The sequence below is a fragment of the Orcinus orca genome, chromosome 3 (genome assembly GCF_937001465.1).
Source record: "Orcinus orca chromosome 3, mOrcOrc1.1, whole genome shotgun sequence".
In the NCBI taxonomy this organism is placed as follows: domain Eukaryota; kingdom Metazoa; phylum Chordata; class Mammalia; order Artiodactyla; family Delphinidae; genus Orcinus; species Orcinus orca.
The window spans coordinates 16,785,730-16,801,404 of NC_064561.1; the positions used below are offsets into that span (position 1 = coordinate 16,785,730).

Genomic DNA, 15,675 nt, shown 5'->3' on the forward strand with positions numbered 1-15,675 from the left:
TGGGGAGCTCTCCTGCTTCTCGGGGTGCAGCTCCTGGGGGAACAGTCCAGAGGCAGCCTGGGACTCAAGTTAGGTCAGTAGAACTGAGGTTCAAAAGAACGAAAAAATGGCTGAAGCAGGCTTGCCTAGTGGCAGCCTCCAAACAACCACCCACGAGCTTCTAGGCAGAAGCCAGCACCCCAGGCTCAGCCTTTCCTCTACCTACTTCTCCTACTTCCTGAGAGCTGCCAGCCTTCCCATAGGTTCCGCCTGCCTTGAAGGGCTCCTCACAGACAGAGATGTCCAGGCAGAGGGCCCAGGAGGGAGGTCTGGGCACCCATGAGGGTCACTTGGGCTCTAGTGGGATCTCCCCATACTCCTCTGCCACCCGGCCCACATCCACAGCCCTCAGACGCCTCCACCCCGTGCCTTTGCTATGTATCACACAGCACGTGAGCTGTAGTCCTCATCTGAGCGAGGAAAGGAGACGTGTCTATTTCTCCTTCAGAAGTGATGGAGAGAGGCTGAGAGAGCTGCTATTGCAGTTAAGATTCTCACACCCAGCTCACTGAAGTCATCTGCATCCTCCTGGCCCCAAAGTCGTCTATCTGCTCCTTTTTGCATTGGCTTCTCTGCCTGTTCCCACCTGTGCTGGGCTGAGGACTGCACAGAAGGCCATGGTGTTCCAGGGGGCAGCACCCCAGGCCCAGTAAGGGAGTGGCCCCAGAACCAGCCGGGATCTCACAGACCAGCCTCCCTCCTCCCGAGGGAGCCAAGGGTGCCAGCTGTCCATAGTGCATGGAACTGTTTTTACAGTACACAGGGCATTTATGCACCCTGGGGCTGGGTGGTAGCAGTGGGCTCTGCGTTCACACGTATCATTTCATTTAAAATGTATAATTGCCTTAAGATATAGATGCTGTTATTGACCTATTCTCCGGATGAGAAACCGTGTCTCAGACAACTGAAGTAACTCACCCCAAGTCCTACCGCTAGAAAGAGGTGGAGGTGGGTCTGGAAGCCACGCCACCTCTGAAGGTGTTCTGTCTGCAGGGCCATCTCCCCTAGGCAGGCGGGACAAGAAAGGAAGGGCGAGAGCCACGGTGGCCACCAGGTGGCGCTGCTGCCGCAGGAACAGCAGCGCGGGGCCTCAGCCGGTGGGACGCCTGGATCCCAGGGCTCTGCTCTGAGACGCCAGGGCACGGGTTCAAGGGGGACCACGGAAGCCCCTGACAGCCTCTGTGGTCCCACATTAAACAAATCAGTTAAGATCTGAGCAGAAAGTTCTGTTCTTATCACCGGTCTCTGACATTTCCATTGTTTGCTCCAGAATGAGCTGAATTACATTTATGCTCTTACCTCCTTCAGTCAAGGAGACAGGAGAAAAGTGAGACCAGCAGCCTGGAGGCTCTGCAGGCTTGGGGGCATATCAGGGAGCGCCTCAGACCACAAACCCTGCCCACCAGGGCACCTGCAAGTGACAGGTGGGGCTCACCTGGGCAGCTCAGGGCCCTGGGGTTGGAGGCCTGCTCATCTGTCATCTGCCCTGTGTTCTTGGACAAGTTACCTCACTGTCCTGGGCTTCCCATCTGCAAAGTGGGCACAACCGCAGCACCGAGCTGGGAGCTCAGGCGCTTCTGTCCATGGTGATCAGCACCCACAATGTTCTTTGTCTCTGCCCCTTGGCTCATGTCCCACGGATCCAGCTGAAGCCCACCGAAGCCTTCTCAACTGCCATGACCCCAGAGGGTCTCCTGCCCAATCCACCCTCCCAAAGATGCACAAAACAGGACAGCATGCACAGAGTGGAGTCCAGATCGGCTGGGTTCAAGAAAGCAGAGGTCCAAGAGGGAAGAGATATGGGAACATATGTATATGTATAACTGATTCACTTTGTTATAAAGCAGAAACTAACACACCATTGTAAAGCAATTATACCCCAATAAAGATGTTAAAAAAATAATAATAAAATAAAAATAAATTAAAAAATAAATAAATTAAAAAAAAAAAAGAAAGCAGAGGTCAATTCTCAACCTTGGCACTGCTGGCCCTTGGGGCCAGGTGATTCTCTGCGGTGGGGACTGTCCTGTGCACTGAAGGACGCTGAGCAGCATCCCAGCCTCTACCTGCTACATGCCACAAGCATCCCCAGGGTGGGGGGCAGCAAAATGCCCTCTGTGGGGAGCATAGCCAAAGAGCCCGGAGCTCACGTTCCCCAGCCTGTGGAATAACAGCCCAGCAAAGCTGCTCACCGCTGTGTGACCTCGGTAGGCCACTCACCTGTCCTGGCGGGTGGGGGTGATGAGGTGACTGCCCCAGAGAGCTGCTGTGAGGGTGAAGTGTGTGACATCACATAAGGGGCTGCAGACAGGGTCTGAGCCAAAGAGGGCACTGCAGGCTGTGACTTGCATGAATACCCTTGTTCCTGTTGTCATTGCTAGTGTGCACTCCCCTTACAGGGGACACTAAGGCTCAGTGAGAGTAAATAGCTCACTGAAGGTCCCACAAGGATCAACAGGGCCAGAATTAACACCAAGCCCCAGGCTGGGTGCAGTACAGGCTCCCCCGAGGCTGGGGGTCTTCTCCGGGCAGCTCCAGCGGACAAGGCGGTGCCTGGAGCTCAAACCTCATGACAGGCAACCCCAATACCAGTGAGGGCTGGAAGGCATGATCCTTATTTCTCTGCTCAGGACTCCCATATCATCAAGGAACATTCCAGACATCCTCCCAGAGGCTGGGAAGCTATTCCCAGAGAAAGCCAGCTCAGGATTCCTCACATGAACCTTCCCAGCTCAAGCCTATGGGGCACATCTGGCCCTAATGCTTCCTGTTCTTCTCTGGACCATGGAGAGTCTGGCTCAGAAGGTGGGCCGCAATGACTGGGGGTGGGGGTGGGGGCTGGACACCATGCTTGGCCCCCATCTGATTGGGGGTTGGGACCCAGACTCTGGGGAAACCAGGGGCTGTCCCTGGGGTGTTCTGAATCCCCTACACTGTCCCTCACACAGTCAGGGAAGCGGAGGTCCAGAGCAGGTAGGCAATGGCCCAGGACATGCAGTAAGCAGATGGTGGCACTAGGCCCTTGAACACTGAGACCTGCCCCAGCATTCTCTTCTCTTGCCTTCCCCTAAGAGACTCACAGTCAGAATTTCCCAGACCCTTCCCCTCCAACGCTGAAAAATTTCTAAGAGCATTCCATATTTTGTCTTGACCTGACAAGATACCTTATGTTCTTTGATTGTCCCCAAGTCTCTGATTTCCATTTGCTTTGATTTTAATCATCTTAGGAAATATTTAAAATGAGAACAGTTCAGTAGCTTTTGTGCCTTCTCAAAAAAAAAAAAATCAATTGAAAAGCCAGTTGCTATGCAACCCTCAAGTGTTGCCGGTGTTCTGCTCCCTGGCTGATGGCATATTGTATAAAATAAGATAATCTCTTTTCTTCTGCTGTGTTTTTTTTTTTTTTTTAAGAAATGGAGAAAAACGTTGTTTTAGGCAAAACTTGAGATAACTCAGAGGCTTCTCATAAGCTGGAAGACAAACAACATGTCACTTGCACAAGTGCTGCTGATTTTATCCCCACTGGAGCCTTGGCGAGGCTTGGGGACAGGCACAGGGGGAGTGCAGGGTACGGAAGCTGCTCTCTTTCCATCACAGCTTGGAATAAATAACAGCATCTGAATACCGGGCCACTTTCTGCCCCAAGTCTGGGTCTCGGCCTCACAGCCCCTAGAGCGCTTCCGGCCGGGCCTTGGGGGACACAGCTCAGGCCCCTCTCCTGGCAGGGCTCCTGGCTCCAGTCACCTCGGCCTTGCTATGCTTAAAGTCTTCCAGGGACAGGGCCTCACTCACTGACAGGAAATGTGTGGCTCCTTGAGGAGCAGCTCATCAGAATCCATCCTCTCCGCGAGCCAAACTCTACTCCCCAACCCCATCTAGAAGCCCCTCCTGGCTTTTCCTTGAACAAGCAGAGCTCATTCCATTTACGTGAATCCCAGCCAGGCAGTCTCCTGCTGGGTCACCCCATCCAGGGCACCCCATGGTGCTCACCACTCCGAAACAATCTTGTTTACTGGTGAGTTCATGGGGAGCTGTTGCTCCAGGCCTGGGAGCAGGCAGGCAGGTCCCAGGATCCACCTGCTCAGGAGGCATGCTTCCCACTTCCCTGAGGTCCCTCAGACACGTAAAAACAGGGCCTCATCCCCAGCACTGTGCCAAGTGGAGTCTGTGACCAGTGGACACAAACTTATCGCCCACAACGAGATAAGCACAAGCACAGAAATGGGAAACTTTTATAGCAGTTTGATGGAGTGATTTTATGTCTGTGGAATTTAATAATAAAAAGTTGGGGCCGGTATTTTTTTTTTTTTTTTGTGGTACGCGGGCCTCTCACTGTTGTGGCCTCTCCCGTTGCGGAGCACAGGCTCCGGACGCGTAGGCTCAGCGGCCATGGCTCACGGGCCTAGCCGCTCCGTGGCATGTGGGATCTTCCCGGACCGGGTCACGAACCCGTGTCCCCTGCATCGGCAGGCGGACTCTCAACCACTGCGCCACCAGGGAAGCCCAGGGGCCGGTATTTTTGTATAATCTTGGTTTTTGTCACATTTCCCTTTTCTAGAAAATTCCTTTTAGATGTACTTACAGAAATATTGGTCCGTGATGCGACCTTTGGCTCTGAGGCGTTCTGTGTGTCTGGCTTGGCACCCTTGGCCCTGACAGCTACTCTCCACGGACTGTCATGTTCAGACTTATGGTCTGATTGCTCCAGGTCGGTGGAACGACCCCTCCTTTCCCACGGGGGTTGCTCCTGAGCCCACAGCCAAACACGCCGCACTGTCCCTAGGCTCCTATGCTCTGTGCAAGGCACAGAATGCTCCGTTCCAGAGACGATGGGCCAGCAGGTGGGGCCACAGTCCCTCTGCGTCCAGATATCTGTCTAGTGCCAGCCCTCCTGGATGTGGTTGGCCAGCCATGTCCTCCTAACTCTACTCTCCCCCTACCTGTGCTTCTGCAGTGTGTCCTCCCTAGGGAAAGTGAGATTCACACCCTGGACTCCACTCCCCACTCACAATCCTGCCACTCGTTGGAGGAGGACCAAGTCTGGCCCTATAACTTTCTGGAATCCCCCAGGACACAGAGGCCCTGATGGGCGCCAGCCTCCCCCATGGCTTCCCGAGAAGAGGTGGGGTGGGGAGGTGGGAGAAGCTGGGCAGAGTGGGGGGTGGGCTTTGCTACAAGAGACTGGTCAGCCCCGCTGCCATCAGGGGCTGGGGGCCAGCAGAGGGGTGGCAGCATGTTGTCCTTCCCGGCCAGGCTTCAGGGGCTGGGGATGGATGTGGGGTTCTAACTCCACATCCTGGTACCTCTTTTATCTTGACACCTCTGAGGTCATCAGCAGAAGTCTAAGGCTGGTCTGCCGAGCCCTGCTGGGGTGCAGTGGGTGCAGCCTGGACTCGGTCTGAAAGCACTCATCCAGTTCCACATTCTCCCTTCCTGTCGCCTCACCATCATGGATTCCCAAACTCCTTCCCAGTGGGAAGTCATGGAGGCGAGGGAGGCGTTGGTCCCCCTGTGCCCTCTCACTTCTCACTGTATTGGTCCTGGTCTCATTGAGGCTGCTCCACTTGCCCAAGCGTGCTGTGGCCACCCGTCTTGTTGGCCATGGGCTCGAGGCAGCCCCATGGCCTGCCCTCCTCCCCATACTGTCCCCAGGAAGAGTAGGCCGTAGCCTCACAATGGGGTCCATGCCCGCTTCCCTTACCCTCACTCTGCCTATGGGGGACTTGGAGGGTACCAACATGGCTCACGCAAAGCAGAACCCCTCCCTACGAGGTGGAACATAAAGGACCAGACTGGTCATGGCCATGAGGGAGGTGCCTGCAACACCTGGGTAATACAGCCTCACCTGTAGGTAAGGCCACATACTTGTGGCAGCCTGCATCCTCCCTCTGGCCAAGATGGCTCACCCAAAGTTTCCACAGACACTCAGGTGACAGAGTTCCCAGGCAGAAAAACACAGATCCCTCTCCAAGTGCCTCCAAGCCACCACAGAGAAGAGGTGCCCAGCAAAAGCATGAAGTCCTTTCTACATGCTCCTTCAAATCAGAACTAAAATGTTGGACATGACAGAGCCCTGTGGCATGCCACTGGAGACCCTTCCCCAGGTGCTAGCATTCAGTTACACAGAATTACTTGGACTCTACCATTTTTAAATGATTTTTTAAAAATATAAACAAATTTTCCATAATTAAAAATGCACTATTTCGATTATAAAGGAAACATCCTTATCATGATAAATTAACAAAATTCAGTAAAGTACAAAGAAGAAAATAAAAATCCATCACCTACTACCCAGAGATAAGTACTATTCACGTTTGATGTATTCCTTCAGTTCTTTCTGTGTAGATATTTGCAAACAAAATTGAGATCCTACTACTGTAAGCTTATATCCTTTTTTCCGAAAAGCCAACAAACTTGACTTCATGCTGTAACCATTTCCCCAAGCCCTTAAACGTGCTTTGAAAATGGGATTTATTGGCAGTCTAATAATCTACCACATAGACATAGTGTAATTTATTTAACTAGACCCCTATTGGCAGACAATTTACATTGCTTCCAGTTGTTTACACTTAGAAATAAAGCCCTGGCTTTCGTCTTGTTCCTAAAACTTCATCCACAGCTCTGTTAACTGCTTTGGAATAGAATCATAGAAACGAATGACTGGGGGCAAACATGAAGAACATTTTTAAGGGAAATGACAAACTGCCACATTTCCTTCCAGAAATGTGTACACATTTATGCTCGTACCAGAGGCGTGTACTGCTGCGTTCACCCAAGCCAGCAGTAAATCCCTCGTCTTAATCTTAACACAGCGGATGCTTTTAAAATGGTAAACTTTTATTTCTTTGATTAATAGTAAAGTTCAATGTTTTCTCTTTTTTTGCCATGTGTATTTTTTCTTCAGTTAATTGCTTATGTCCATTGCCAATTCTGTTTTTCCTAGGGCTCTTCATATATTAGGATATCTTTTCCATATTGCAAATGCTTTTCCTGATTGTGGTTTGCCCTTTGTTTGTGTTTTTTGATGATTTTATATTTTAAGTATTCAAATATATCTATCCTCCTCTTTACAATCCCTTTGACTGTATTTATGCTTAGGAAGTCCTTGACAATGAATATTTTCTTCTTGATTTGTAAGGTTTAACTAGTTGAATTTTATTGGCCTATGTTTAGCATCTGATGTATTTAATTTGCTATATATGAAATTTATATTTATCATAGACTTATTTATAACACTTTATAACCATTCCATTTATATTTATCGCATGTTATTTATATGAGAGGTATTTTCAGAGCTATATATTTTATTCAGTTGATCTGTTAATGCTTATGCAAATATAGTATATTTTAATTATTTTTGCTTTACAAGGTGTTTGAAGTAAATCCTTTTTATTAGCTTGGCTTTCAAGGTTTTCCCAGACATTCTTGACTGTTTATGCTTCTAGATGAATCTTAGAATCATTTCATCAAGTTTCCAATTATTAATCTGGGAAAAGTCACTACTATACCCAGTGTTCCCGTAAGGAATAGCATATGTCTCTTCATTTATTTTTATTTTTTTCCTATCATTAACAATGTGCAATTTTCTTCCTATACGTAGGCCTTATAGCTGTCTTGTTAGGACTCTTCCAGGTATTTTATATTTTTGGTTACTATCGTTAAGGGAACTTTCTTTCCCTATTATCTTTACTACCAGGGCATTGTGGGTTCACACAGAAATTATTGGGTTTTGTGTAATTATCTTATATTTGGCCATGTCACTAAACTCCTTGGTTTTCTGATGGATTCTTTTAGGTTTTCCGGGCACATAATTATTAGCAAACAATTATAATTTTATCTGTTCTCCTTGATACTGGTTTCATGTCATACGACATTGTCCAGAATTCCAAAACCTCAGTAACAAAGTTATGCGTCTCTTTCTTGTTGCCAATTTTACTGTAACTGTTTCATAAGAGCAGCATGTCCCAAAGCAAATTCTGTAGAATGTTGATTCCATGAGGAAAAGGGTTCTGTTGAGAAATAGTTTGGAGAAACCATGCATCTCCTAGAGATTCACCCTGCACATTTTCATAGTAAAGTCTCTGAGAAATTTTGCTGTCAGGAATACCTGTTTTACTTTGTTTTATAAGCATTTCCCAGACTCATTTGACCATGGAACCCCTCTATTCTCCTGTGAAAACATCTATGAACATCCTGAGAATTAGCTATGCAGAACACTTTTAGGGACAATGTGCTTCTTTTTCTACCTTTAAATAAAATTTGGGTTGTCATGTTACCATCTGTTACTAGTTTCACAGATCTTTTAAAAACCATGAGATACCCTCTCAGTTCCTATGGAGCTGATCACACTCCTTGCCCTGCTGGTGCCTTCAGCAGAGCCCCCTGGGGCTCTTTCTCAGGTGCCCCCGACTCGGTGTGCTTCTCTGTGCACCCCCATCCATGCCTTTGCAAAACATGCTTATCTCTTCTCTCCAGGCTCCAGTTCCCCATGCCAGCGTCTCCCTGGCTATCTCCACTGGGATGGCACAAAGCACCTCAAACTCAGCACGTATCCCCTGAGCTCACTGCCTTTCTCCCCCACATGCCACTTCCGCCCAGCTCCGTGCTCTCCATCTCAGGGGTCAGCATTATCATCTACCAGGTTGCCCAAGGCACGGACTCAGTGTCCCTCCACATTCACCCGTGTAGCACCCACCCGCTCCTGGTTTGGCCCCTAAAGTTCTCTTTCATCTTCTCTCCTTTCTTCACCCTGTGGCCACGGTCCCAGGACAGCTCACTAAGGTCCTCCCTTTGATGCCTCCCACCCTCTCCTAAGCCACCGCTCCCTGTGCTGGTTCTTCCCCCTTTCACTCCCTCCCCATGGCTGAAAAGTCACTGCCTCCAGTCGCTTGCCCTAATCTCTAAATAAGATTGTCTGCCTCCCTTGCCCTGACCAAGTCCCTGAGCCCTCAGTTGTAACTGTTTTTTTGTCTGCACCTCTGCTCTAGAGCAGCCCCTGAGGTCAGGGACCACGTCAGTGACACAGCACAGTGCTTGGCACAAAAAACCCTCAAAAAGTATTTGTTAGGGACTTCCCTAATGGTCCAGTGGCTAAGACTCTGCGCTCCCAATGCAGGAGGCCCGGGTTCGATCCCTGGTTGGGGAACTAGATCCCACATGCCTCAACTAAAGATCCTGCATGCCCAACTAAAAGATCCCACGTGCCGCACGTGACCCTGCGCTAAGACCCAGCACAACCAAATAAATAAATAAATATTTTTTTAAAAAGTATTTGTTAGATGATGAGCTTTGTCATTAGGCAAATGGATCTGATGAATTATATAAACAAACAGACTTTCTAATATTAAACAATCATCACATTCCTAGAATAAACCCTATTTTATCATGGTGAGAGTTTCTCTTTATGCATTATTGAATTAAATGCTTAAAGCCTCAGGAATTCCTACATCTATTTTTAGAAGTGAAACAGGTCTGTACTTTGTCTTAGATATGCTACCTTTGGCCGCTTTGTGTGTAGGAATCATGTTGGCTATAAAGATAAATTGGGTGGATTTCAGAACATATATATATATATATTCTGAAACAGTTTATGTAGTATTGCATTATCTTTGCTTAATAATTCCTTGCAAATGAATAAGAATAGACTGGCAAAAATATATTATCCGACTCTCTATTTAGAGGTAATTTTAAGATAACTTTGAAAACAGAGAAGAATTTGAGTTCCCACCATGGTTATGAGGCTTATTGTGGTATTTTCTACATTTTTTGGAGTCAGCTTTGAAATATTCCCATTTCCCCAGGAAATCCTTGTTTCCCAGGATTTCCAGGTCCCTGATGGAGGTTCTCAAAATCTCACCTTCAGGTTTTCTACCTGGTTTCTACCAGGTTTCTACCTGCCTGTGACACTTAAGGAAAGAAGAACAAGAAGAAACAGCTTTGGGTGGGGGCAATTTAGCACAGAGCCTGCCAGGAAGTAGTTAAAATAAACAAGGCTTTGTTCCATTGAGTAATCAACACTGGGAGAAGGAACCAGACAGTTTTTAGGTGAAATAAGAGCCAAAGCTTTGCCAGTGCTGGTAAGCAATTAACCATGCACAATTCTCCAATTTTTTTTTTTAAGGCTCAGACCACTTGGTGGCTCTCCTCCCCTTCCTACCCCACAACGTGAAGTTTCCCATGTCCCCTCTCCAGAGGTAGAAAGTGGGGAGGGGGTTGGATATAATCATGCCCATCCCTCACACTACACACCTAAAAATTCCTCAGACCCTGGAGGAAGCTAAGGGGGGTCTCAGGCCAGGAATGGAGGGACTGGTAGGACCCAGCCTGAGGAGGGGAAGGGATGGCGAACATGTTGATGGCTGCTCCAGTGGGGATGGGCAAAGTCCCATGGGACGTTCCAAGGACGGAGGCTGGAACTGTGTCACTGGGCCTGGGCCACCCCAGCCTTCCCTGGCTGTGTACTGTGTCTGCATGTCCAGAGTGCACCGCCATGCCACAAACCTGCCTGCTTACATGCAGAAGAAGGTGTGCACACTCCTCCTCCATTGACCACCACTGGGTGTCAGAGTCGAGGGATGGGGAGAAGGCCCAGGTGGAGATCTCCCAACAGCTGCCTAGGGCAGCAACCTCCTCCAGAGCTTTCTCTTCAGCTGGGATAAGCATCCCACTGTGGGTTGCATTATACACACTCTTTCTTTTAGTTTATGCTTCCTCTCTTTTCTTCTAGACTGAATATGCCAGAGATTTGCTTTTTCCAAGGCTCTCCTCTTGATTGATCCTATTGTTTCTTTCTATTTTCTAATGTATTGATTTCTGCTTTTTTCTGAACTATTTCCTTATTTTTACTTTCTTTAGGTTTTTGGTTTTGGGTGGTTGTTAACATCTGTTCTAACTTACCGAGCTGAATACAGGGTTAACTTGTTTTCATTCGCTCTGTGTGATCTTGGGAAGCACCTGCCTATGAATACAGCTTTGGCCACACCCCACAGGTTTTGATCTGTAGTACTCTTGTTTTCATTAGTTTTCCCAATAGTCTGCAACTGAGGGTCTAATATTATTCTTCCTAGGAGAATTTTTTTTTCAAAGAGACTGGATTTATTCTTTTTATATATCCCTTCCCTCCACCTAGTTTTAGAGCACCGAGTCAGAGAATAGCCCAAACTATTTTTGCTGTATAAAATTCACTAAGGGCTTCCCTGGTGGCACAGTGGTTGAGAGTCCGCCTGCTGATGCAGGGGACACGGGTTCGTGCCCCGGTCCGGGAAGATCCCACATGCCGCAGAGCGGCTGGGCCCGTGAGCCATGGCCGCTGAGCCTGCGTGTCCGGAGCCTGTGCTCCGCAACGGGAGAGGCCACAACAGTGAGAGGCCCGTGTACCGCAAAAAAAAAAATTAATTAATTAAAAAATAAAATAAAATAAATAAATAAAACTCACTAAAATTTTCTTTATGACCTAAAGTACTTCTGTAATTTTTAAGTGTTCTATGACTCCTCAAAAAGAAGGCACATTTTTCCATAGGGCAAGGGGAAAAAATGATATAACTACTAATTTAACTTTATCCACTATATTACTTGAAACTCCTATGCCTTTTTTTTAACTTAATAAAATATTTTATTTACTCCAATATATCCAAAACATTATTTCATTAATATCAAATTATTAAGAAAGTATCTTACATCTCTCCTTTTTTTTTTTTTTTGTACTAAGTCTTTGAAACCAGGCATATGTTTTATACTTACAGAACATCTCAGTTTGGACTAAGTACATTTCAAGTGCTCAGTAGCCACATGTGTCTAGTGCCTGCTGGACTGGAGAGTGCAGCTCTAGACAGAAGATATCAATGCAGGGATACTGTCTCTTAAAAATCATGAAAATTTTTTATTGGCTATAAATGACTGAATAACTTATTAAAGAAGGCTTGAACTGAGAAGGCTTTTTTTTTTTTTTTTTTAAGCAACAAGGATACTGGAGGTAGGGGAAACTCCTATGCCTTTTAAAATGTGATCTGTTAAAGGTCTTGAAAAGGGTATGAAAGACTCCTGCAGTAAGGTTTTTTCAAGTTTCTCCCTTGATCTGACAGTCCACTTTGGTATACTTTATGTTCTCCATGGGGCATGAAGGACCATGACTGCTATCCTCACTGTGGTCGCTTCCATCACTTTAGAGTGACACACTTCCCAGGGTAGGAAGAGTGGGCTCAAGGTCCACTGTTCCTGGAATTTGACCAGCCATAAAGTCCTTCATTGTCATTTCTGTACTGCAGGCCTTGTACATTGTGTGCAGTTCGATTTTATTTTGTGAGACTGAGCGTTTCTCTCTTTGAGTAGAGGAGTTAACCCTTTGCATAATTCACAACTTTCTTTTTTTTTTTTTTTTGCGGTACGCGCGCCTCTCACTGTTGCGGCCTCTCCTGTTGCAGAGCACAGGCTCCGGATGCGCAGGCTCAGCGGCCATGGCTCACGGGCCCAGCCGCTCCGCGGCATGTGGGATCTTCCCGGACCGGGGCACGAACCCGTGTCCCCTGCATCGGCAGGCAGAACCCTTTGCATAATTTACTATGCCTTATGTGCCTCATCTTATTATGACTTGACTTTCTTCATACTGCGTGGGGTCAGACCATGGACTCCAGAATTTGGCTGCCAGGGTGAGAAGCTGGACTCCTGAGGAGCCAAATACCACTGGCTACTCATGCCACTGAACTGCCTTAAACCTCAGTGTCCTTATCTGTGAAGTGGGATCCTCATAGCTCCACTTCCCCATCTGTCCTTGGACGAAGTGAGATAATTTCGTGTAAAGTGTTCCCGAGCTGCCTGGCATAGGCACTTGCTCAGTCCACACTGGCCATCACCATGGGGCTCCTTCCTTCCTCACCAGCTCTCCTTTCAGGCACCCCCTTATTTTTCCATCTCAGGTCTTTGTGCCTGGGGGCTTTCTAATCCTGGTGCACAGACCCGTGCATGCTGCTAGGAAAGACGGTTCCAAGTTTCACAACAAAGGGAAGTAAGAAGGGCAAGACTGCTCAGTTAGAACAGCAGCTACGTGGCATGAGAAGAGGAGGACACAGGTTGTTTCTGATGCTTTGACATCCAGGGCCTTGCTGACCTGGGAGGAACTGCTCCTCCCAGGGTCAGCCAATTCCTAGAGACAGTAAACAACTAATTCTGGATCATATGCTCTTCAAATGCAAACCAACCAATTCAGAGTCCACACCCCCAGCCCCTTCCTTCATTGGGCTCTCACACTCCAGCCCACCATCCCCTGTGCAAATCACTAGGGCCAGGTACCAAACAACTAGGGCAGCCCCAATGCTCCTGAGCCTGCTGAAAATTATTCACACCGGCCAATCCTAAGCCTGCTTACCCCACCTTACCTTGTCTTTCCTGAGGAAACCACAATAAAGGTGCTCACCCACAGTTTCCTTCTCCTTCCTTAGGCCTCCTGACCAACCATGGTGTTTCCAGTGCGGCCCTGCATGGCCAGAAACTGTGGGTAAAAAAACCATGGCAGGCGGGCTTCCCTGGTGGCGCAGTGGTTGACAGTCCGCCTGCCGATGCAGGGGACACGGGTTCGTGCCCCGGTCCGGGAAGATCCCACATGCCGCGGAGCGGCTGGGCCCGTGAGCCATGGTCTCTGAGCCTGCGCGTCCAGGGCCTGTGCTCCGCAACCGGAGAGGCCACAACAGTGAGAGGCCCGCGTACCGCAAAAAAACAAACAAACAAAAAAACACATGGCAGTCACCTCCTGATCTGTTGGTCTCACCAAACTTGAATAATAACAAAACCTAAATTTTAGCCTCCAGGCAAGATAGCAGGGCTGGGTGGGGGGTGGGGGGCGTGAGGCTGGTGTGACTTGAGGGCAGCCACACCTTTTTCAGCAAGATCTCAACACTTTGGATGTTACCAAGTTGATGCCACTTTCACATGAAGTTATCAGCAGACAGTGCACAATTAATATAGGTACAATTGGTCATGTAGCTCATGGGAAATCTAGGGTTGTAAGAGCTATTTCTGGAGTTCACATTGTCAGGTTCAAAGATGAACTAGAAAGAAATATTACAGTCAAACTTGGCTATGCTAATGCTAAGATATATAAACTTGACGACCCAAGTTGTCCTTGGCCAGAATGTTATAGATCCTGTGGAAGTAGTACACCTGATGAGTTTCCTACAGACATTCCAGGGACCAAAGGGAACTTCAAATTAGTCAGACGTGTTTCCTTTGTTGACTGTCCTGGCCACGATATTTTGATGGCTACTAGGGTGAACGGTGCCGCAGTGATGGATGCAGCTCTTCTGTTGATAGCTGGTAACGAGTCTTGTCCTCAGCCTCAGACTGCTGTACACCTGGCTGCTACTGAAATCATGAAACTGAAGCATATTCTGATTCTACAGAATAAAATTGATTCGGTAAAAGAAAGCCAGGCTAAAGAACAGTATGAACAGATGCTTGCATTTGTACAAGGTACAGTAGCAGAAGGAGCTCCTATTATTCCAATTTCTACTCAGCTCAAATACAATATTGAAGTTGTCTGCGAGTACCTAGTAAAGAACATTCCAGTACCCCCAAGAGACTTTACTTCAGAACCCCGACTTACTGTTGTTAGATCCTTTGATGTCAACAAACCTGGCTGTGAGGTTGATGACCTTAAGGGGGGTGTAGCTGGTGGTAGTATTCTAAAAGGAGTATTAAAGTTGGGCCAGGAGATAGAAGTCAGACCTGGTATTGTTTCCAAAGATAGTGAAGGAAAACTCATGTGTAAACCCATCTTCTCCAAAATTGTATCGCTTTCCGCAGAGCATAATGATCTTCAGTATGCTGCTCCAGGAGGTCTTATTGGAGTTGGAAGAAAAATTGACCCCACTTTGTGCCGGGCTGACAGAATGGCGCAGTTGGAGCTTTACCTGAAATCCTCACAGAATTGGAAATTTCCTATTTCCTGCTTAGACGGCTTCTAGGTGTACGCACTGAAGGAGACCAGAAAGCAGCAAAAGTGCAAAAGCTGTCTAAGAATGAAGTGCTTATGGTGAACATAGGATCCCTGCTGACAGGAGGAAGAGTTCGTGCAGTCAAAGCTGATTTGGACAAAATCGTTTTGACTAACCCTGTGTGCACGGAAGTAGGAGAAAAAATTGCCCTTAGCCAAAGAGTTGAGAAACACTGGCATTCAATTGGTTGGGGTCAAATAAGAAGAGGAGTGACAATCAAGCCAACAGTAGGTGATGACTGAAGAATTAAACAATAGATTTGGATGGAGCTGGAATTTCTCTAAACAACCTAGGGGTATATTTTCAAAGCAATAGTGAGGAATTAATTGCATAGCTCATTACCTTAGGAGTAGCTGTAAGGTTATTCTCATTTTTTGGTGATGAAAATTTAACCTCTAGCACTAAAATAGGGTCTACAATAAGTGTAAAAATTGGCATAATGTTGGATTGAATCTACATTTTACCAGAAATTAATCATTCCCAAATAACATCTAATTTATACATCAGCACAGGTTTGAAAGGAAACTGCTACAACCAGCCTTTGCTGTAGCGCACATACCACTGAACCTGTTTGAAATAAAATTTTTCTTCTTAAAATAAAAAAACCCTAAATTTTCAAAGGAGTGAGGCTGAAAGCAGAGTAGGCGTGGCT

General features: G+C 47.3%; 2 protein-coding genes across 4 annotated transcripts in view; one reads left to right on the top strand and one right to left on the bottom strand.

The window, feature by feature from the left end:
* The window catches only part of ADAMTS2 (ADAM metallopeptidase with thrombospondin type 1 motif 2), a 247,008-nt gene that overhangs the window by 56,032 nt on the left and 175,301 nt on the right, over positions 1-15,675 (bottom strand). The gene's annotated exons all lie outside the window — the stretch shown is intronic.
* LOC105748794 (eukaryotic translation initiation factor 2 subunit 3-like) lies at positions 657-15,572 on the top strand. The gene is given in 5 exon segments (XM_033413537.2): positions 657-688; positions 1,033-1,136; positions 13,473-13,528; positions 13,878-14,916; positions 14,919-15,572. Coding segments are annotated over 5 exon segments (1,578 nt in total). The 3' UTR covers positions 15,266-15,572.